Consider the following 22,726-nt stretch of genomic DNA (forward strand, 5'->3'; position numbering starts at 1 on the left):
AATGTAAAACGTAGTCACTTAATAAGGGTTTCATACTTTATTGTGTCTCGTTATTGTAAAATAAAACCAAAAAAAGATTTTAAAATCAATAATATTTTTAATTTTATTTAATTAGTTTTTAAATTTACAGAATATATTGATTTATGGTTTACATTAGTCAGAATAAATAGTTTCAACTTGGCCCGTGCTCTGTTTCAATGCACCTCACCCAGGTATGGGGTAAATCGAAACAAATATCGTTCTCAAAAAATCATTTTTTCTAAAAATTCTGTTTATAAAATAGTAAGTCAGATAATACGTAATGACGTCCAATTAATTGCTACATCTGATGACATGACATTTGACCTACTAACATTAACGATTATTTAATTTTAAAAAAATCCAAACTACGTACTGTTCCAACCTGCTCCCGTCTTTCCTATCAAGATTGATCGCGTGTTGAAATGTTTTCAACTTTTAAAAACTGAACAAAATAATCACGTGACAATTATATTAGCGGTCAATAAATAATTTGACGTCATAAACTTCTACAATAGCCTGTTTGATAAAACAGTAGTTATATAGATCGAATGTTAAATTGTAAGTATATAATTTATAGTCATACACTAAATATAGCATATCATTTAAAAGCTATTCCTTTCATTTGCTACTTTTCGCTTTAAAACTTAACATCTAAATATATAAAATTACTTGTCCTGACTAACTGATGATTGACTGAGTGACTGATTGATTCATCATCGCTCAGATCAAACCGCTGAACCTAAAAAGGTAAAATGTGGTACACAGGGTACGTCATGAAAATGCACAGTAAGAAGGGATTTTTCGAAATTCTCCCCGTGGGGGAGAGAGAAAGGATTAAGGCTTAATCTGAAGAATGGCTTCTACTGTACTATTTTAGATACGAATTTTTGTTTTCAAATACATTTAGTCTTTATTGAGTTCTTATATGTATTAAATTGATAACATTTCAGACATTGTTATAAATATTTTTTATATATTTCGATTTTTTAACCAAATGTTGGAACTATTTAATATTCGAATTTATTATTGCATATTGGTTTGATTATAGAACGATTGTAAACGTTCCATAAAATTGATCAGGTTGAAAACTTTCGTTGGAAGCAGTAAAATGATTCCCAGCTATAAAGGGTATGTGTTATATAACAATTACTATGGTTGTTGAAGATTACCGTTGATAGTAATAACTTCATTTCCAAACGTACAATATTTACCAAATCATCCAAATCGTTTACCAAGCAACGCCGGGCACATTTGCTAGTTCACAATATAACGATATAATCTCCATTGATTTGACTGTAAGTAAATATTAATATTAATGTATTAAGATTTTTTGCTTTTTGATGACTACATTTTTTTCTGAGTTATTTCATATGACAACTTCAGATAGTGAATATAAAATCTTTGATATAATGCAAAATCTTATAAGAAATTTTATAGTCGTTATATAAATCTCTTTTATTGTCATTGTCAATTTTTATAACTTTTTTTAATTATATAGAACAGTCGCAACGCTTATATATTCGATATTAATCCATATGAGAAATTAAACAATTCGTGTGAATTTATAAATATTCTTACATGAATGTCTCAGAAAATACTAAGTTTATCTTATATTTATAATATATCACTGTTCTTTCGATTTCGTCTACTTTATTTCAATTTTCAATTATGTTTCTAAATTTTAAAAGTATCATACACGTATTTATTAATATCACATTTTACATTGGTTAATGTTAATCATCGATCAAAGGAGTTAATTATTAGGCTATTTCTGATTGAATGATCTTTAGTTACGTGGAGAAAGTCAGTACTTTCATTTGAATCACTAAATGTTGACATGTCATCATGGTCTGTGTGATGTAACCTACATATCTGATCTGCTGTTGCTATTAAATGATTAGCCGGTTATCTATTAGTCAGGATTAACGTTGTCAGTCATCAGGAAAAAATAAGATTAAATAATTACTACGTTTAAAAAACTATTGATCCTCAATGATTTTGTTCATTTATTATTTTGTAAAACAATACACAACAAAAAAGTCTACTTTTATTTTTATTTTGTGAGTTTAAATTTACTTCCTGGCCATTTTATCATATACACATTACTATTATTATTTTCATGCTAGTATAGAAAGATGTCTGTGGTAAGCTATAGTACAAAATACACTCGTTATCTGAAGGTGGCGCAGCCTCTGGAGACAATCGATAGTAAGCGTGGATTTCCAATATGAATGTCGACTTCATAATTACACAATCGACACGGAAGTTTATTTTATAACGATGCAGATTTGACTTTGACTTTGATTTAAAGATAAGAAGAGCTGTTTGTAAAATTGCAACAAACTTTGCCCTACGGTGAAAAGGAAGGAAGAAGAAAAGAGTAAAGTCAAGAGTTAGGGGAAAAGGAAATAAAGGAAGATAGGACAGTGTGAAATAATAACGATGTAGATTAGAGAAAGATCTATTTTGAAGAGTGTAAGCATCATGTGTTAATATAGAGACCTAGTATAATCTGCCTAAGGAAACGAAGATACGAGCCATTATCTGAATCACGATAAGTTTGTTCGTAAGTAGTTATATAAACACTTTGCGTGAGAGACAACTAGATAAATAACGTGTACGCTTTTCTCCACGTCAAAACATGCTGTCAACGATTTTTTTTCTGTCTGTAAATTGTCTATATTCTTGTTTTTCGTTTGTTATTTCTGTCTATTCTCGGCTAAACCGGAATTGCAATTGACGATTCCTATGAAGTTATATTTCTGTAAAGTACTGTACATTGTCAGTAAGACTAACTGATCTTCATAAAACGAAATTGAATCCACTTTATTATTTAATAATGAAGAAGACAGTTTTTAATGATTGCGACGACTGCATCTAATGTTCATTCGTCTCGGTTTTACCAGCATCTTCAAATTTTACTACAACTATTAGCGTTTCCCGAAACATCTTTCCAAAACATTGAATCCTCCCTCACGTAAATATTTTTCGGGATTTACGTATTAAAATTACAATAGTTATTATGTAAAGGTACGTATACTCTTATATAAAAATATAAAATATTTATAGATAAACATAAAAGTATATAAATTATTTCTAATAATATCTACTGTATTAAATTTTATTAATACAGAGCAGTATTAAAAATTTTGTATACATTTATTTACTGATATTTATTTATTTGTAAATGGCAATTTATAGTTATAAAAGAAAAACTTTTGATCAGACGATATCTAATTTCGGTGATGATAATTATATAAGTTATTTCGAGTTGATGAAATCTTATAGTTCCGAATTTTTTAAATCTGAAATGACTAATTACATGTAAATTCACAAAATGAAAACGGCTCAATCTTTTTCAATTACATTCCAACTTCTCTACGCTATTAACATTCTTGAAAACATTACTTTCAACTTCACGTTTTCAGAATTCTTACAAATCTTTACTGTTAAAATTGTAAAATTACCTTAAGAACACGGTAAAAGTTAATATAACTAATAATATTTATAATTTTATTTAATTAGTTTTAAAATTAACAAAGGACGTGCAAAATAATAAATGCAAATAGAAAATTCATAAAACGTGAAACAAAATTTATTCTAATTTTTATATCACGATTGATTGCATGTTGAAATGTTTACAATTTTTAAAAACTGATCAGAATAACAATCACGTAACAGTTATGTTATTGATCAATAAATAAGGTGACGTCATAATCGTATACAATAGTTAAAAAGATTGAATATTGAATTGTAAGAATATAGTGTATAGTCAGAGAGCCTATTGTTAAAACGTTATTTCTTTTATTTTTTACTTTTCGTCTTAAAACTTAATATTTACAATATGACGACAAATCTCCATTGATTTGAATGTAAGTAAATATTAATACTAATGTATTAAGAATTGTCTCGTGTTTTAATGCCTACATTTTGTTAGAGTTATTTCATATGATAAATTTAGACAGCGAATGTAAAACCTAAGATATAATGAAAAATCATATGAGAATTTTTATAGTAATATAAATTTTTTATTGTCATTATAATTTTTATAACAATTAAATTTCCTTTTAAATTCTAATTTTTATTTTCATTTTATGGACTTAATCACTACGCTTACAAAGTCCAAATAATGAACTTAAGCAATTCGTGTAAATTCTTAAACGATTATCTTAGAAAATATTAGGTTTATATTAATTGAAACTGAAGTTTAAGATATTTGCAGATTTATGTAAAATATTTGCATGAAATTTTTGTGTATGATAATGTAAACTTTAGAGGACTAAATACTCGAAATGTTAAATCAAAATTTTGCATATAGACACATTTTAAAAATATAATTTCGAAAAGGTTCTTCTTATCGACAATTGAAATTTCACATAATTAGAATAAAAATTTAATTATAGATATATATATACTAGAAATTTTCAATAGAAAACGTTATAATTACAGTAAGAAAATTGTAGGTTTTTGTACTTGTAAAATATTAGAAATTATTTTATAAATAATAGCATCGCATTTAAATAAAATTATTCATCTTTGACAAGATTACAATATTTGTAAAAATAAAAGAGACACAGTCGTTCCAAAAAATGTTTAGAAGATCACCATTTATTTTTCATTCATTTTCTAGAACACTGTAGACGACCAGACCTTCCTTTGTAGGCCACTTAGCCGCTCAGTTAAAACGTTCCTTAAAAACATAAAAATAATCCAATTAAAATTCAAAAAATTTATAAAAAATGGAAATGGTGGACCTTACGACGTCTTAAATTCTCATCCTTTTCCGTTCACTTTTCAGTAAGGTCCACCATTTCCAATTTTTAAAAATTTTTTGAATTTTAATTGGATTATTTTTATGTTTTTAAGGAACGTTTTAACTGGGCGGCTAAGTAGCCTACCAAGGAAGGCCTGGTCGTCTACAGTGTTCTAAAACATGAACGAAAAATAAATGGTGATCTCCTAAACATTTTTTGGAACGACTGTGTCTTTTTTATTTTTACAAAAATTTTTATCATCCGACGTATTTTCAAAAAGATTACAATATTTTTAAAATTTTCTAATATTAACTTTCTCAAAGTCTTATTAAGCAGAAACTTTAAATAGAATGAAACATTTTTGCCGGTTTTTTCTTATAAAATTTATAATAAAAATACAGTGGTGCCTCATATAATGTACTTAATCCGTTTCAGGTCACGTCCGTTAAGTGAGAAGTCCGTCATACGAAACGCATTTTCTTCATAGAAATACATGTTAAAACATTTAATTCGTTCTGAAACATAAAATAACCGTACTGTTCCATAAAAATCAATGAAAATGGAGCAGTCACCAATTATGCTGGGTAGTCAGATGTTGTGAGGAGGAGGTGAAGGAACACTTTCTTCACATTCATACAGACACACACTTTTTACACATTGCAGCGGGTCTCTTTTATTGTTTTTTAATTGCAGTCAGATTCAGGAGAGGCTACTGGGGCTTGCAGGGTCAACTCCTCTTGTTCCATCCTTTGTTTTTTGGCTGCTGGCTTCTTGAAAAACAAGTCCAAGGTGGTGTGTTTCTCTCTCTTCTTCAACACCTGTTTTCCAAAATACCTACGTCAAGAAGTTATTCTGGGAAGCCGTGAGGGGGAAAACGTCTAAAAATAGTAGATTGTCAATGGCAACGGCAAAAGAGTGGAACAATCATTCGCACTTGATCGCAGAAAGTCCGTTGCTCGAGTCACGTAACAGCCAAACAGAAATTCCGTTGTTCTCAGCGTCCGTTATTCGAGGCGTACGTTATACGAGGCACCACTGTAATTACTGTTTATAAAGCTACTCAAGCATACGGAAATGATGTCTTCTTACTTTTTTCTTAGATTTGACAAATTTTGGTGATTGTTTTCTTTATAAGGAGGTCAATCGCCTTCTTAATAGTAAAAGTTCCTTTGATGGCAGTTGCTTTATTTTATTTTTTAATTTTATTTGTAAATACAGAAGCATGTTATGTACATTTTAATTAATATTAAATACATTTTACACTGTTTGATATATTTATAATTTAAATTAACGGTCAAAAGAATTAAAATTTGGAAAGTTTTATCGGATATGAAAAATATCAATATTATTAAAACAAATCTTCATAGTTGTTTACACTATTTTATTGTAATTTGATTTCAAGTTTTCAATTCAGATGTTCTTTAAAATCTCGGATTAAGCTTAATTCTTTTTAATAACACTTTATTTTGTTTGTTAGGAAATCGTATTCGAGGTCCTATTGATATTCTTTTAATTTAGTCAATTCCGGAGTTTTACATTATTTCGGATCGAAAATCGATGTCCATTTCTTGACGTTAATAACGTGTAAATGCATTAGAGGATCCTTTCGAAAAAAAAATAAACTATTTATGGTTACAAATCGCTATAACAATGTTTATCTATTAAGAAAGAAATTTACTTTTAGATCAGTATCGTATACAGCGGAACGATCAATACAATGTACGTTACATTTTCTATTTTAATTACTCTACAAACTCACTTTTTCCTCTGATATTAAATATATGTTAAAAATAAAATTTATACGATATATATAAAATTTTATAAATTAATACATATTTAATTTGTTAATTTACTTATGTTAATTTTGCGATTCTTATACACGTTTAAAATATCAACAGCATTTTAAATAATGGAAATATTACAAGAGGACATTAAGTTTTCAATCTCAATCAATAGAAACATCCCATTAGAATTCAGATCTCTGTTTTATTTTAATTTAGATTTATTGATTAAACCAAATAAAATATGAAAATTTAGGTTTCTGGATTAATGCAAAAATAGAATCTGTTGCATATATTAAAAATGTAAAACATTTTATTCGATACTTTGCACATTTAATACACTTATTCAAAACGTATTCGTAATTCATTTCGTATTTGCATGCAATAAAAAATAAAAAACGCTTTAAATTGAAGATACAATTTTTAATTTATTTCCTCATTTCGTGGTACTCATAAAACACAAGATTTGTGCTTTATGATGAGTTTGAAGCTTCATTTCTTAACGTAACATATTAAAAATAGATTGGTTTCGTAAAGGACTTTGAATTTGACAGAATTTTCTGAATAATTGATAACTTTTCCAAATTTAAAAGATAATTTTCAAATATCACAGTTTGTTTTTTATATACTGTACATGACAGTTTAACTTGATGTTTAAATTTTTAATTATGGTACAATTACTTTTAAACGTAATTTAACATGTTAAGATGATGAATACAATTCGAAAATTCATCAGAATATATTTAATATTGCTACATTTTTCTAAATTATTTCCAAAATTAACACTCACAATTTATACAATTTATGAAACAAAAATCTGATTTAAATAAAAATATCTGTGTTCATGACGCGTTTAAACTTAACACGACTGAAAGCTTTTCTCAAATACTGAAAATCAGAAGTTACGTCATACTTAATTCTTTCTACGTGTTGTATTAAAAATAAATAATTATTTTAATAATTACATAGATATCGTTTCCAACGAAAAATTGAATAGTTTTGCATCGTTTAACATTTACAATATATTTAGTGAGATAGAAAGCTATGCTATTTAGTCTTAATACCTGCAATATCTTGTATATGTACAGAACAAAGCTTTATGGGATAGTGAACAGTGCGTTCATTGACTAAATAGTCAAGATACTATAGATATAGAGTATTAATTAAAATGCTTATTACGTACTTATTCCTGTATGACATAATTTTTATTTACTTATATAGTTATCTCAAATTATGAGAAAGTTTGAAAAAGTTTGAGAAAGTTTGAAACTTACCTTTCTCCTCTCAACGATTTTATACAGTAAATACATATAAAATAAATTTATTTTCAGACTGTTACCTGCAACATAATAAATCTTATATGTAATCGTTTCATAACTATATTCTGGAAATTATAAGAGTGATACCCATCAGTTGCCTCATGGATAACACTACTAAAAGCTTGTAGTCGGTCATGGATTCACGCCTCTCCATCAGGCCTGTCGCGTAGAACTTTCCGGGGTTTATTGTCGTATCAAATATCTAAATAAGGGGACATTTCCATAGAAATGTCCGCTGGAAAGTACTCTTCAGCAGGTAGCCCTTGTATGGTAGTGCTTTATTCCCTCAATCCAATCCTATAAATTATAAATATACGTAAGCACTTTTATTTCCTCCAAATGTTTAAAAAGTACCATTTTTCTGAAATTAAGAATTATTTCACTTTATATTTAATATTTTCTGTAATTTAGAGTAATTGTATACAATTACTCTAAATTACAGAAAATATTGATATTACATTAATTAGTTATTATTAGTTAATTATTAGTTTGTAAATTGATATTACAAGTGATACAGTGCACTGTGTATACTATACACAGTGCACTGTATCACTTGTAGTATCAATTTATAAACTGTTTTTGTTAAAATATTTTAGATATTTTTTGTGCTTAGAGCTTTATGTCTATTGGGATGATGAGGTATCTGTTTACCCGAAATGCATTCCCCATATTAATCAAAGTTATACACTCAAACCTGTTTTTGTGCGGTCTATTTTTGTGCGATTTTTTATTTGTGCGATTTGTTTTGTGTGATTTTTTTGTGTGCGGTATATGAATTTCAATCAAATTGGTATACTGCACAAAAATAATTGCACAAAAACAATTGCACATTGCACGTATAAAAAATCTCACAAAAAAAGACCGCACAAAAACAGGTTTGAGTGTATTTGAATAATTTATATGATATCCCCTATTCATTAACTGTCGTAAACTGATAGGCTATTCGCTTAATATTAATTCATTTTCTTTTAAAGAATCAAATTTGGGAAAATATGAATTTAAATAAAAATATCTTTATATAGAATTTTATTTCATAATATAAATTTGCTTACACATAGGTAAAACAAAAGAAAGCCAGTACTTGGTTTTATCTATTTACGAAATATCTTAAAAATGAAAAAACCTTTAGAGAATGTCACACTTCGGGTAGCAACGTTTCAGGTAAGTTATGTGTTTTCAAATTTAAAACATTTACTATTACTGACATAATCTATTTAAAAATAATTGGAAATAAGGTTTATTTAAACTAAATTATTTATTATTACATGTAAGTACTTATCTTGTTCTTAAAATCAGATTTTTATCACAAACAAGAATAGTGAGATAGTCTTTATAGAAATAAATTATACTATTGAATACATTTTCAATTAGCAGTGATACAATGATCATATAGTATTTTCTCTTTTTAAATATTTTATTTTTTCAAGTTAATTTGTGCCTATACATAATTTTGTATAGTTTGTTAAAACTATACAAAATTAAGTATAGGCAAAATTGGTTTTTTCCTATCGTCAGAAAACAATTTTATTTCTTGCGAAAAAACAATTTACTTTGACTTTAAGTTTCTGCTATTTTAACCACCCTTGATAAACCTTCATGTCCGGTAACAAAAACGTTTAATAAATCGTCCAACGAACGTTTTTGATCTTACTCAAGGTCTTCTTCAGGTTAGATTTCCAAATTTGAAATGCTTGGAACGGAACAGATTTTAAAATATTAAGTTGAAAAACTTTTGGAACATAACAACCAACCGAAATTTAATGGTTGGAAATGCGTGAACTCCAAACTAAACACATATGGCCACACGTGTGTCTATTATTTGTGGGATCGGTATACGAGGCATGTATAAGGAAATATCGAGCATAACAGGCACCAAATTAGACTACAAAAGGTCTCAGTCAATATGTACGTTACTACGAAATGCAAAAGACAAATCTGACGATCTTAGAGCCCCGGGTGTGGACAGTGTTCCGGTGAGGGACGAAAGGTTCCGGAGAGACTTGTTATACATCGGTTCCACCAAACATTCAGTTCAACAAAGAGTTTGGGAGCACGAGTACGACATTGACAACAAAAGGCGCACCACGCCCTATCCACTTATGCCACTGTCCTAGTAGTGCACGCTCACCTTTCTAGGCACCAGGCTGATAAAAAGCGTCTTTCACATCGACCATATTACGGCCCTAGAAGCCCTAGAAATATAAACGGATGGCCTGTAGGGGTGGGTACTGTACTGTACATCAATTTTAAGGACGGTAAATCATTATAAAGACGGTCGTAAGTCTGGCGTTACTCGTGCGAGAAACATGGTACCGATAACGCGCTTTGATTGTATATTATTTACTTTTATAGCGGTTCCATGAATAATACACACGTATGTGTTGCCCTATGTGTATAGTTTAAATGTCATGCATTCCAAACCCCTAAATTTCGGTTGGTTGTTATGTTTCATAACCTTTTAAACTTAATATTTTAAAATCTCTTCCGTTCCAAACATTCCAAATTTGGAATTCGATCTTACTCTAACCTGAAGCAGACCTTCACTAAGGTCGAAAACGTTCGTTGAACGACTTATTAAACGTTTTTGGTACCCGATATAGGTTCGTCAAGGGTGGTCATTATCACAGGTAATTAAGTTGGAAAATATCTTTGTTTTAACCATTTTCAAACTAATTGCTATAGGTAAAGTGAATTTACATAATTAGGATAAATAAATACAATTTCAACTAAAAAAGCAAAATATTTGCTAAAGTTAGTGAATTATTATCTGGAGTACAGTAAATAGTTAAAAAATAATGGAATTATAAGACAATTAAGATAAATTATTTCATCACAGTTGAAGAGTAACTTATAAACGTTATTAAACATACAAACCTCAGTTTTCGAACATAATTCATTCCTGAAAATTGTTCAAAAACCGATTTATTCTGAGACCGAAACAAATTTTCCCATAAGAAACAATATAAAATGAATTTTATATTGTTTATCAGAAAAATTTTGGACCTCCAAAACAAAACTTTTTTTTACTTTTTTAGTTGTATTTCATGCACGTAAATGACTACAATTGCAATATAAATAATATTAAAACATATAAAATATTAAAATATTATAATATATATTATATTAATAAATTTTTATTATTTAATATAACTTAAGTATATTTAAATACAAATTCATGGATGCCATTCCTATTACCGTGAATGCCTATATCGTAAATGCCAATTAACGGGAATTTTATTAATTTCATTTAGATTCAATAGCACGTATACCAAAAAACAAAAATAGTACCTTTCCGTATACGCGTTGAAATCTAATTTAAATAGCAACATCATTGATAATCCGTGTCCTGACGTCTAACTATCTTGGCACCAATAACTTCTGAATCAATGGTCCTGTCGTTGATTGATCGAGCCGTCGATTGTCTTTAAGTTAAAGACAATCAACGGCCCGGGTGTGTAGGGGGTTGTGTTGACCATCTGTGTTTCTATAATCTGTGGCTGGCTGTTGTCGAGTGAATTGTTCGGCAACCGGTACAATTACGAATTAGAAATTCTGTTCGTAAACCGAAATGTTCGAAAAGTGAGTCGTTCGAAAACCGAGGTTTAACTGTACATACATAATATATAGAAAACGAAATAGCGTTCTGTCACTTATTCTGAAATAATATAAATTATTTTTGCAATTGTTAGATTGATACATTGTAAAATATTTTGAAATCATTTTAGATAATATTCAATATATTCGTGTTGTTATTCTTATATGAATATAACTTAAAATTTGTATGCAACTATTCTTTATAGTTGACAATCTATGAGGTATATAAATTTATTTATAACTGTTATAAACATATTGATAAATAATAGTATTAATAATTATACAAATCTCTTAATTTTGGTTACAGAAATAAATTTTAGCGCATGTATTTTAATTGAATTTATATTCTTTGACAGATTGAAAATGTAATCAAATTTAGAAAAATTAATAACAAAACAGAATTTATCAGACATAGTGGAAATCTTGCTGATTTTTTTCTACTTTTACAAGAAGGCTTGGGATTCAGGTAGGAATTATTGGAAATAAAATACTACTACATAAATAAAAGACATTACAATACATAAAACATAAATTATAACTATATAAGTAAAAACCATTATATAAGAATGTAAAGAAAAATTAAATTTTAATTAACAAAGATTTGCAGAAAATTATCGTTAATTCGAACTCGGATAGTTCGAATTCCCGTTGGTTCGTAACTGTACTATTTGTCCCGGAGATATAGAGATTTACATGTTAATAAATTCGTAATTATTATTATTATAATTATTTGTAAGTATGAGAGTTTTCATCAATAAATATTTCATAAGTGTGTTTTTGTTTTATTACAGTACATATATATTTGAAGATGTTGATGAAGGCATTAAATTAAAAAATGGAACTTGGACCGGTCGCAATGGACGTGTTCACAGAGATGTGTGTATTTTTTTAACCCACTATTCTTCAAAATATTTACAAAGATTAAAACAAGAACAAAAACATATACTTGTTAATTTATCATTATTTATAGCGCAATCTACATAGAACATTGTTCTTACATTCCTATATTTACTTTGAGAACGATAATATTAACCAATACCACAAATTCAGATGTTAATGCAAGTCGAACGGCCATTTAAAAACTAGAAGAATTCTCACCTTTTGATTTAAAGTAGAAGGTTTGAACCGCAAAAAATTATTATAAGATGACTAATGATAATATTAAGGGTTATAGGTATCTATACAATGAAAAATAAAACAAAAACAAACATATAGCACAAGTTTTATTGCAAAATTACAAAAATCTTCACATGACACTACATTCAATGCTAACTCCTTCTGCAACTTATACACTTTCCATACAGTCCACACTATTGTCAAATCAGTCTTGGAAGAAATGTTTGGTGTTTAATAAATGCTCTCTTTGATCGGGCATTCGTCGTCTAACATCTAATATGTCATGGTGAATAAATATATGATCAAAACGAGAAGAACAATTTTTTCTCAATCACCTTCATTTCTGATCATAAACTATTTCTTATTCCTATATTTAAGAGAAGTTGAAGAGACACTATACAATAAATAACAGAGGAAGACAATGCCAAAAAAAGGAGGGAAAACTGAAGTTCCAAAATTCGGATCGAAATCTGTATAATAAAATCTTAATTTTGAGTTTGAAAAATAAAATTTAAAGTGAAAAATGTGCTAAACTGAAAACGACACGACCGAAAGTGCAGAGTACCTTTTGAAGACTATATTCAGGTCTCAGGATCTCTCTCTACGGTGCTTGAGAAGCAAATTGCAGTATGACCTTAAACACAAAATAAAAAATCCAGCAACGAGATGCTTAACTTTCCGGGCAACATTTAAAACTGAATATGAAGTGTTATCTGTTATGATAAGTTATTATTAAAAACAGTTATATTTTTGTTTATTATAAAATTTAAAATTCTGAGGGTTTGGATGAGTTTTATTTTAAAAAAAATTGTAAATGCTAATAACGAATAAAATGGTCATCAAGTCCAAATTAACTTCAGATATGACACATGACCCCTTTATCTCCCCACCTCCTCGACCTTTAATTACGAACATTTAATATCATCTATTAGGATAATAGACAAACCCTCCTGCAAAATTTCAGAAATTTTCACGAAAAAGAACAGGAGTTATTAAGCTTGAAAGGATGTGAACAAAATCGTGCCCCCATATACATACACTAACATTTATACATACAGAAAAAAACTCCAAAGTTTTTCGCATTTCTTGATGTTTCAAGGTGTCTTGAGTCCAAAAATGTAAAAATCTTCGGAGGTCATTTTTTTGACCGATCGCCATACTTTCCCTCTGTTATGTACAACAGAGCCGAAAAAATAAGAATTTTCAAACAAACACCTACTGTAAATCATTGTACGATTACGATGTTGTTGGATATTTTGTTTGCAAAAGAACGTACGAGAAAATGATAATGGATTTGACCATTTTTATACATGTAAACGGACTTACTCAGGCTTACTGTAACTTATTTACGGTGTTAACAATTTTTCATATTATTCCAGTTTCTAGTAAATCTACAATTAAGTCTTTATAAGTTTCGTTTCGCTAAAGAAACCATAGACCAAACTTGATTTGTTATCTTTATTTCTGAAATCGAATTGGTTTTTAACATGAGCTTACAGGCAGTAATATTTGAAAGTTACAGTATAATTGTTAATAAAGTTAACAATAAAATTCACAAAATACATCTCATATTTTCTGTATTAAAACTTATATAGTAAAATATTGTAATATCTTGTATGATAAATTATCTAAAATAACTTAAACGATGTTTTTATTTAGGAAGCGGATATTGGATTTCCCACAGGAATAACATACGACAGATTAGAAGCAGTGGATTACACTCACATCTTTAACATATTGACAGTGAATTTTTACACAAAAAAACCTGAAGAATTATCCAAAATGCTAGCAGTAATATATCCATTTAATATTTTGGTATGTTAAATAAATTTTATTACTAACTGATTATTTAATTTGAATAAATAATTTTTATGCAAAACCTTATATCAAATTAGTAAATGCATCCTATTAATCATCAAAAAATTTAAACATTTTGATATACAGTAGAGCGTCGTTATCCGAAAGCCGGTCAACCGAAACGTCGATTAACCGAAAGCTTTCCAGTCGGACTGTGTCGTGCTGAATCGAACGTTTTTGATAACAGATTAACTTCTAAAGTATAATTTTTTGTTTTTATATTCTTCAATATATTTATTTTGTTTGTACAAAATAAAGAAATAATTTTTAACGATACAATAGCCTCGATTGTTATTATAAAAATTTTCGTTAGACTTAAAATCGACGAAAATTCAACACGAAGCGACACGCAACGGAAAAAATTTTAACATCGGATAGGTTAATATATTTTTTCGTACATAATCGGTTATCCGAACAACCCGTCCCCAATTGATTCGGATAAACGACGCTCTACTGTAAGCTTTTTATTCAGTGCTGATTATCAAGGTGAAATTCTCACAAGTACTATGATTATATTATTGCATTTAGATTTGAGAGAAAACAGAACAGTTGTAATCGTTACTGCAATTCTTTCCACAAGTTACAGTTGCGATGGTCTTTCCATATCTTTCACACACAAAACACTTGCAATTAGAGCATTGTGCTTACTTTTCGATCGCCGTTTCTTGGAGAATACGAGCATCATCTGACCTTCGTATTGTGTCCCTATTGTTGTTCTGATGTTCATGGAAGGTTTTGTGATATAATTTTTTCGTGCAACAGATATTCGTGTTACTTCAAATGACTGCACTAATCGCCTATACTACGTGCAAATTGGTTAATATTAAAACAGTATTATGTAGTAACCAATGACTTCAATAAAATTTTAAGTTTATGATTAGGCCTACACTTTTCTCTAACTGCACTTAAATAATAACCAAACCTCGACAAAAATTTTTAAAAATGCAGCCTTTTTTATTCACTTTTCAAACGTTTTCGGCCATTTGAATGACCTTATAACATATACGGATTGTAAAGGTCGCTTTTAGCGTCCTAAGTCGAAAAGCCACGCGACAGAGATAATTAGTCCCACCTGGAGTTGGGGCCATAAAACGGCCGGAAAGATCAAAGGAGTAGCGTCTCCGATTAGGGGTCAATGTGTGTGCACGTGTCGGCCGGTTTGGAAAAAGAAATGTAAACAAGGGACGGACGCGAAAGTAAGCCACGTCGTCGGGAAGTAGGGCGGACGTCTTTGGAAGCTCCCAGGGGAGAAGACGGACCCTATTGGTCGCAAGTGGTCGCCGTAGAATCCCTTAAAAGCTTAGGGTGGCGAGAGAAAAAGTGAGAAAGGGCGAGAGACCGGATACGTGGAGGTCTCTGACACTCGGACAGCCTTTGAGGTGTAGAGAGAGAGCGTTCTTCTTTAGGAAAGTCCTCTGAAAAAGGTTGAGTGCAGAGACAAGACGGCCACGCGGTTGAGCCATCTCCGAAAGGCGACTTGAGTTCCCCGGAGTTTAATAGTCCCCGACAGACAAGCTGACGTGAGACACCACACCTGTGTTACATAGTGTACGTAATGTTGTTGAACCTGTACATCTTGTAAATATTTGTTGTGTAAATAAACTGTATATATTTACTTGTTGAGTGTGGAGGTGTAGCTTTCCTCGAACCATCTTACGGACATTCTCGAGTCACAAAACCCAACTCGAGACGATTCATCTTAAAGATCGTGACGGATTAGATAAGGATCTTCACTCGGATACTTGTAACTCGTATATATTGTAATTCTTTACTTACGTGCCTGCGGACTAGACATCTAAGAAAATTCAAACGATTAAGAAGTTCCAAAACACATTTCGTTATAGAAATCGGAATCATTCGTCTTTTTGTTCCTAAAGAAGGTCATTCAAATAGCCAAAAACGTTTGAAAAGTGAACCTTGAAAAATGAAATTTTTTAAAAATTGCATTTTTAAAGGTTATTGTTGAAGTTTCATTTATGATTTCTAAATGCAGGTTGTATGTTATATGAAAGAATTCTAGAATTAATTATCATATTCAATACAACAACCGACTGTAGAATTTGTAAAACAAGTTTTTAAGTTTACCTTATTATACTTTTTAGTCTTTTTATAGATCAAATTTACGGATTTTTTAAAAAGTATACCAAGGGTTTCGAAAAAGACCCAAGCATTGTTTAATTATTTTACTCCTATTTCAATAAAAGTTTTGTGAGCATACATACATAATATCTCCATGCAAATGCCGAGCACAAACAAAAACAACGGAAAACATAACATTTATAATCACAACAGAGTCCTTAGAGGACACCACTTCATATATTAAAGCTTAAGAATCAAAACTTTCGGAGTCTATTGTCAGCCTAAAAATGCCATTATATTAAAATTTAAATTTATTTGTTGGCTGAAACTTATTCAAAACTACGACTTTTTATACATTTTTAATAAAAAATAATCCGATAAAAAATAAAATTGCTTAACTTGTTCGTATTAACCAACATTTTATTCAATATCAAACAGGAAATATTTTGTAGACAATTGATAATCTAGCACGAAAGTAACAACTAAGTTTTATATCAACCAATTATTTTAAGATAAATCTCCTGAAATAATCATCGTTAATATTAATACTGCGAAATATATCCCGCATAGATTACTTTGTGCATAAAAATATACTTGTTATCTCAATTTTCTATCAATTATACTAAACTAATGCCTTCATCTATAAGTACTATCTAGAATAATAGTATGCAAATGATTTAGAAAATAAACTTAAATTAATGCATGTTCGTCAGTTGGGATCAGGCTAAATTATTAAGAAAGGTGTTTGATTTTTGTTAGTAACATGTGTATTTATTTTATTTTTTTATTTTAATGTTTTCATTTAAAAAATACGTAAATTATTTGTTTGTAGAACTTTTAAAATACGTAAATCGTTTGTTTTTCGAATCTTGTAAATTTAAAGATAGAGATTAGAACTCAGTTCGTTTCTTTAATTTGTATCTTAATACGTTTTTAACCTGAAACAAACCTCTGAACTGGGTCAAAACGGGTTTTTTTGATTAAACTTGCGCTGGAAAACTATGTAAGATGCAGTGTGATTGGGAAACTTAATGCATGGAATGCATTAGATACAGGCTTATTGAAAAGTTGAACGGGTGGATTTAAAACTTTTATTTCTATTTTCTGCTTAAAATCCATCGTCAAACTGCATTGAAATGCTTGGTTGTTTATCGACAACGGCAGTTATCAAACTGAAATGTTAAAAAACGCTGCTGTTTAGGGTGTTGCGGTGACAAGATTCCAGTGAAGAAGCTGTGACTATTCCGTATGATAAACGAAAAGCTGTATTTTAACATCTAACACATTCAGGTCAGAAAAAAAAATTTCTGGGCAGTTTTCTTCAAACTCAACAATAGGCTACCATATGTTTACAATAGATATTGTATGTAGGCCTATAACAAAAGTTTTACAATATTTGCTATGTATAGTGTTTTAACTATTTTCTTATACAGATTTATAATAAATTTTTACACTTTATGAATTTGAAATGAACAAAATGTGTATATTGTATTCAATTGAAGAAATAGTTACTTTATCTTTTTTCATATTCAATGTTGCATATTGTATTAATATTTTTTTATTAAATTATTTTAGGTGTGGCTAGCAACAGTTATATTTTTCGTAATTAGCGGTTTGTCATTTTATTTTATCATCAACCAAAGCAGAAAATTGCACGAAAAGAGAAAAATAAAATTTTACGACATCATATGGGCTCTTTTTGGATCATTTACTAATAAAGGTAGAGTAATAATTCGTATTGATTTTAATATTTAATGACTTTATAAAATAACTAAGCAATTAAAATATTTACTTATTTCGAATAATTTATTTAGGAAATGACATTTTTGAAATGAATAGAAGCAATAGAATTATGATATTTGCATGGCTAATTTCGTCGTTTGTACTAGTGTCCAGTTACAGTGGGGCGATTATGTCTTTTATTATTCATGCCGGTCACGAAGAAATTCCTCGTACATTTGAAGAATTAATTGCAGCAATAAAACAAAATAAATATAGAGCTGGAGCTTTATTTCATACTGGAGTGGGAAAACATGTTGATGTAAGATTTTAACAATACTCTAATTCAATCTAAATCACTCTGTGATAACAATCTTGTTTCTATGAAAATCACTGTGTATTTTGATCAATTTAAACGTACTAACAGAACTGATAAAGACTTGCGTATAAAGTCAGACCTAGTAGAATAGAGCATAATATATTATATTAAAAATATTAAATTTGTTTATAAAACATTTTTAAAACCAAATTTTAAAGCGAAGTAAAAATTTTACTAAGAAAGTTGATGTTTTTAGAAACAAAATTAAACAAATATTACTGTTCTTAAATATGTTTTATTATAATAGGTTATTTGTAATGTCAAAATTATAAATGATAAACAGAAAATAAACTTGTAATACATACTATATAAATAACAGTAGAGCGTCGAAAATTGGAGTCAATCGGGGACTGGGGTTGTTCCGATTAGTCATTTGTTCCCATTACCGACTTTGTACGAAAAAATATATTAACCTGTCCGATGTTCAAACTTTTTCTCCGTTGCGTGTCGCTTCGTGTTGAATTTTCGTCGATTTTAAGCCTAACGAAAATTTTTATAATAATAATCGAGGCTATCGTATCTTTAAAAATTATTTCTTCATTTTGTACAAACAAAATAAATATATTGAAGAATATAAAAAACATGAAAATTATACTTTAGAAGTAAATCTAGTATCAAAAATGTTCGATTCAGCACGACACAGTCCGACTGAAAATCGTTCCGATTTCCGGCCACTCCTATTACCGACGTTCCGATTAACGACGCTCTACTGTAATTTAATATAATTTACATGTATATACAAATTATTAAATATGAAAAATGAAAAATATATTAAATAACTTAATTAACTTTTTCCCTGCTTAGTTAAGTAATTTATTAAATCTTTGAAATAATTAGTGAGTTGACATACTTATTTATCTACAATACTAGTTTAACCTTTATTCAGAAATAATTGTAATGCATTTTTAAAAATAGAACTTTAAAATTTATATGACGATAGGACGCTACTGAAGCCACACCGCTACTACTATGGATAAAGAAATTACACGAACAAGGAAAAGTTATACATATTGGACCAAACGACGATGTTTACGAGTTTCTTCTGAGGAAGAAATTTGCACTTATGCACTACGATATAGACGGAATAGCGTATATCAGTGCTTTGGGAATTAATAACTATATATATTCCAAAGAACCTCTTTATTCCCAGTATGAAATATTGGCTATAAGAAAGGGATTTCGATACAAACAACTTTTTAATAAATGGTAAGTTATTAATTAAATGAATCTTTATTATTAATTTATTAATAATTATTTTTTTCGTTTAGCATTCGTCGAATAATAGAAAGTGGATTATTTAGTTATACTGTAAATTATCAAGTAAATAAACTGAGACATACAAAGGTAATTCCAGAAAAAGATACGGATCCCAAACCATTAGCAGTAGAAGATTTAATTGGAGGATTTTCTGTTCTTATAATTGGATACGTTTTATCAATTTTAGTATTTATTCTAGAGCTATTAACAAATGGAAGCAAATTTTCAAAACTATTAAAATCAAAAAAGTCTACTTCAGTTTTTCTCAGCAAGTAAGGTGTTGGAGAATTTCCTAGTTTATTTCATTTAAAATCTAAACATAAATATGAATATTTTAGAATGTTGGAGAATAATTACTAAATCTTGTTTAGTTTAAAATTCGTTTCTATCCACAATAAGAAAAATTGCTTGCTAATCTCTTAAGTAATATATTTTTCAATCGAATTATAATTTTTTTGTGTGTCTATGAATATTAGAAAAATGAAATTGACTTACTGAAAGATATACTGATAATATTACTATTTTTCTGTATGGTCAAAGTCTCGAATAACTTAACTCTTATTCTGAACGTAAATACTCATAATTATCAAGAGATTTGAAAATATTGAACAATTGATATATAATAGAACTCGTTTAATAATAATCTTTCTTTCGAAGTTCAATTTATTATAGACATTAATTCATAAATTAAAAACTTTGAAATTATAATCACCTGTATTTTTAATGTTTTTATTCTATTTTCTTTATAAAATATATCAGAATTATATAGTATCAATTTTGCACAATGAAAATACACTGTCATTAAAGAGATAAATCAATAAATTAATCAATTAAATGTCTTAATTTAGACATTTTTAAAGTCACAGTAGTATAAAAGGATGGTTATAAATTTATCAACACAATAGAATTAAAGTATTTAATATCTGAAATTATGTATTTTTCTTATATTGTTATTCGTATTACCCTAAATAAATTATTTATATTATAAAATGTACTTATTAAAAGTTAATAAACGTTGACGAATATTATAAGTTCCTATTATCTAATTGATCTTAATGAAGGTATAAACATAAATAAAATCACTCCGGTGTTGTTCCTTTATATATTTTGTTCCTTTATATATAAATAATGATTTTTTCTGATTAATAATAATTTAAAATGTTTTCGAATATTTTTTATACATCGTATACGGGGTATTTTCGGAAGGTCTCACTAAAAAGTATACTCAGAATTGGAGATTTTCACAGCAAAAATTTATATATACAGTTTTAAAAGGTACTGATAGATGGCAGTTAGATACCGTTCATAGGAAAACATTTTCACATGGGTTTCAAAATTTGCAGGAAGCACAATGTCGTGAGTTTTAGAAATATGAAGCCCTCATTTCATCACGGGGAGAAGTGAACACACTACTTCCGCATATGAACACCTGCCTATCCACATTCGTACACATCGCAATCACTTTATTCACCTTGAGTGAAAGTTTGAAATCTTTTCTTTGCCTCTTACAGAGTAGAACCTTTTTCTTTGAAGTGCTCTGCCCAAGAACTGGCTGAAACACTACCATAGTCAAAGCGCAGCGTTGTTTGATACTGTTGCGTGTGCAAATCCTCTCCTCTTTGCAATAAAGAAAAGAGCTGCCAACAGATTAGTTATGCCGAATGTGCCACCAACTGGCTTCTCCAGTAAAAAATTTCTGAACAGAGAATTTGGTAAGAAGGTAAAGAGTTATCGGAAGGCACTGCAAAATCCTCTGGCTTCCATGGTCTCCAGATTTCACATCAGTAGCTTTCTATTTGTGGGGTATTTACAATCTACAGTATATCAATTAGGCCCTTATACATTGTCGGAAATGAAATATGCTATTAGGAGTGAAGTGAGTTCCATCTATCCGAATGTGCTATACTCTGTACTCAAGGGCGATGTCACTCGCCTCAGTTGTGTCATACACTTTGATCTCAAATAAACTTTATAATGTTTTTACCAAGATAAGAATTTTTGTATTTGAATTTTGTGTATAAGTTCCTCAATTTAAAAAAAAGAACTTAATCTAAAACACAATGCAAAGGTAAATATAAATTATTCACTTATATCCAACAAATTTTCAAACTACTAATTGTACCCCGCATTTTCTGGAATACCATTATTGTGTTAATTATAAATATTTATATTATGAAAAAATTTAACAATTTATAAACAGCTTCAATGTTTATTGTATTCAGTTTGCATTTTTTTCTGTATTAATTTATTATATAAAAGGAGACAATGTCGCCCACCATAACACGGTTTACCTTTATTACGTTTAAAGTGTATATTACGAGTATATTAATAAGCTATAGCAGGGGTTGGCAATCTATGGCACGCGTGCCAAACTTGGCATTCGGGACGATTTTCAAGCGCACTTTGATTGAATAGAAACGTAGAAAAAGTTATATTTTAATTATTACTTAAACATTTAAATGGAAACCATAGTCCCGTATAGGTCTTAGTACTGTACATCAAAAGCTTTTTCTTGGTTGTATATTTAGATTACAGCGCATGAGTTTGCGCTTCGTGCTTCCATCTATGTATTGTGCATACGCCTCACATGTAAGAATATAATTCAATTAACAACTTAATTTCAAAATCATATATTTTCGAAATCCATTATAATCGAAATATATATAGCATATAACAATCTATATAAATAGTCCAATTTTAATAGTATATATAATGAAATTATAGAATCATGTCGGCACCCGGAATAACATTATAACTTAGGTTCGTCACAACACCGCTGAAAGGTTGCCAACTCTAGGGGTTGAGTATTGACAACCATGTATTTCAGAGTCTGTTATATCACTACAAATA

At 29.1% G+C, this 22,726-nt stretch overlaps 1 protein-coding gene across 1 annotated transcript in view; it reads left to right on the forward strand.

Annotated features, from left to right (window-relative positions):
• LOC136982039 (glutamate receptor-like) overlaps window positions 1-14,409 on the forward strand; it is a 32,569-nt gene extending 18,160 nt beyond the window's left edge. The window contains exons 2-5 of the mRNA XM_067278469.1: window positions 8,934-9,036; window positions 11,826-11,935; window positions 12,261-12,345; window positions 14,245-14,409. Of these exons, the coding sequence (XP_067134570.1) occupies window positions 8,989-9,036; window positions 11,826-11,935; window positions 12,261-12,345; window positions 14,245-14,409 (408 nt within the window). The 5' untranslated portion in view covers window positions 8,934-8,988. The remainder of the gene's footprint in view (window positions 1-8,933; window positions 9,037-11,825; window positions 11,936-12,260; window positions 12,346-14,244) is intronic.
• Window positions 14,410-22,726: the final 8,317 nt, after the last annotated feature.

Source organism: Centruroides vittatus, unplaced genomic scaffold (assembly GCF_030686945.1).
Source record: "Centruroides vittatus isolate TY-2023 unplaced genomic scaffold, ASM3068694v2 contig_801, whole genome shotgun sequence".
NCBI lineage: Eukaryota > Metazoa > Arthropoda > Arachnida > Scorpiones > Buthidae > Centruroides > Centruroides vittatus.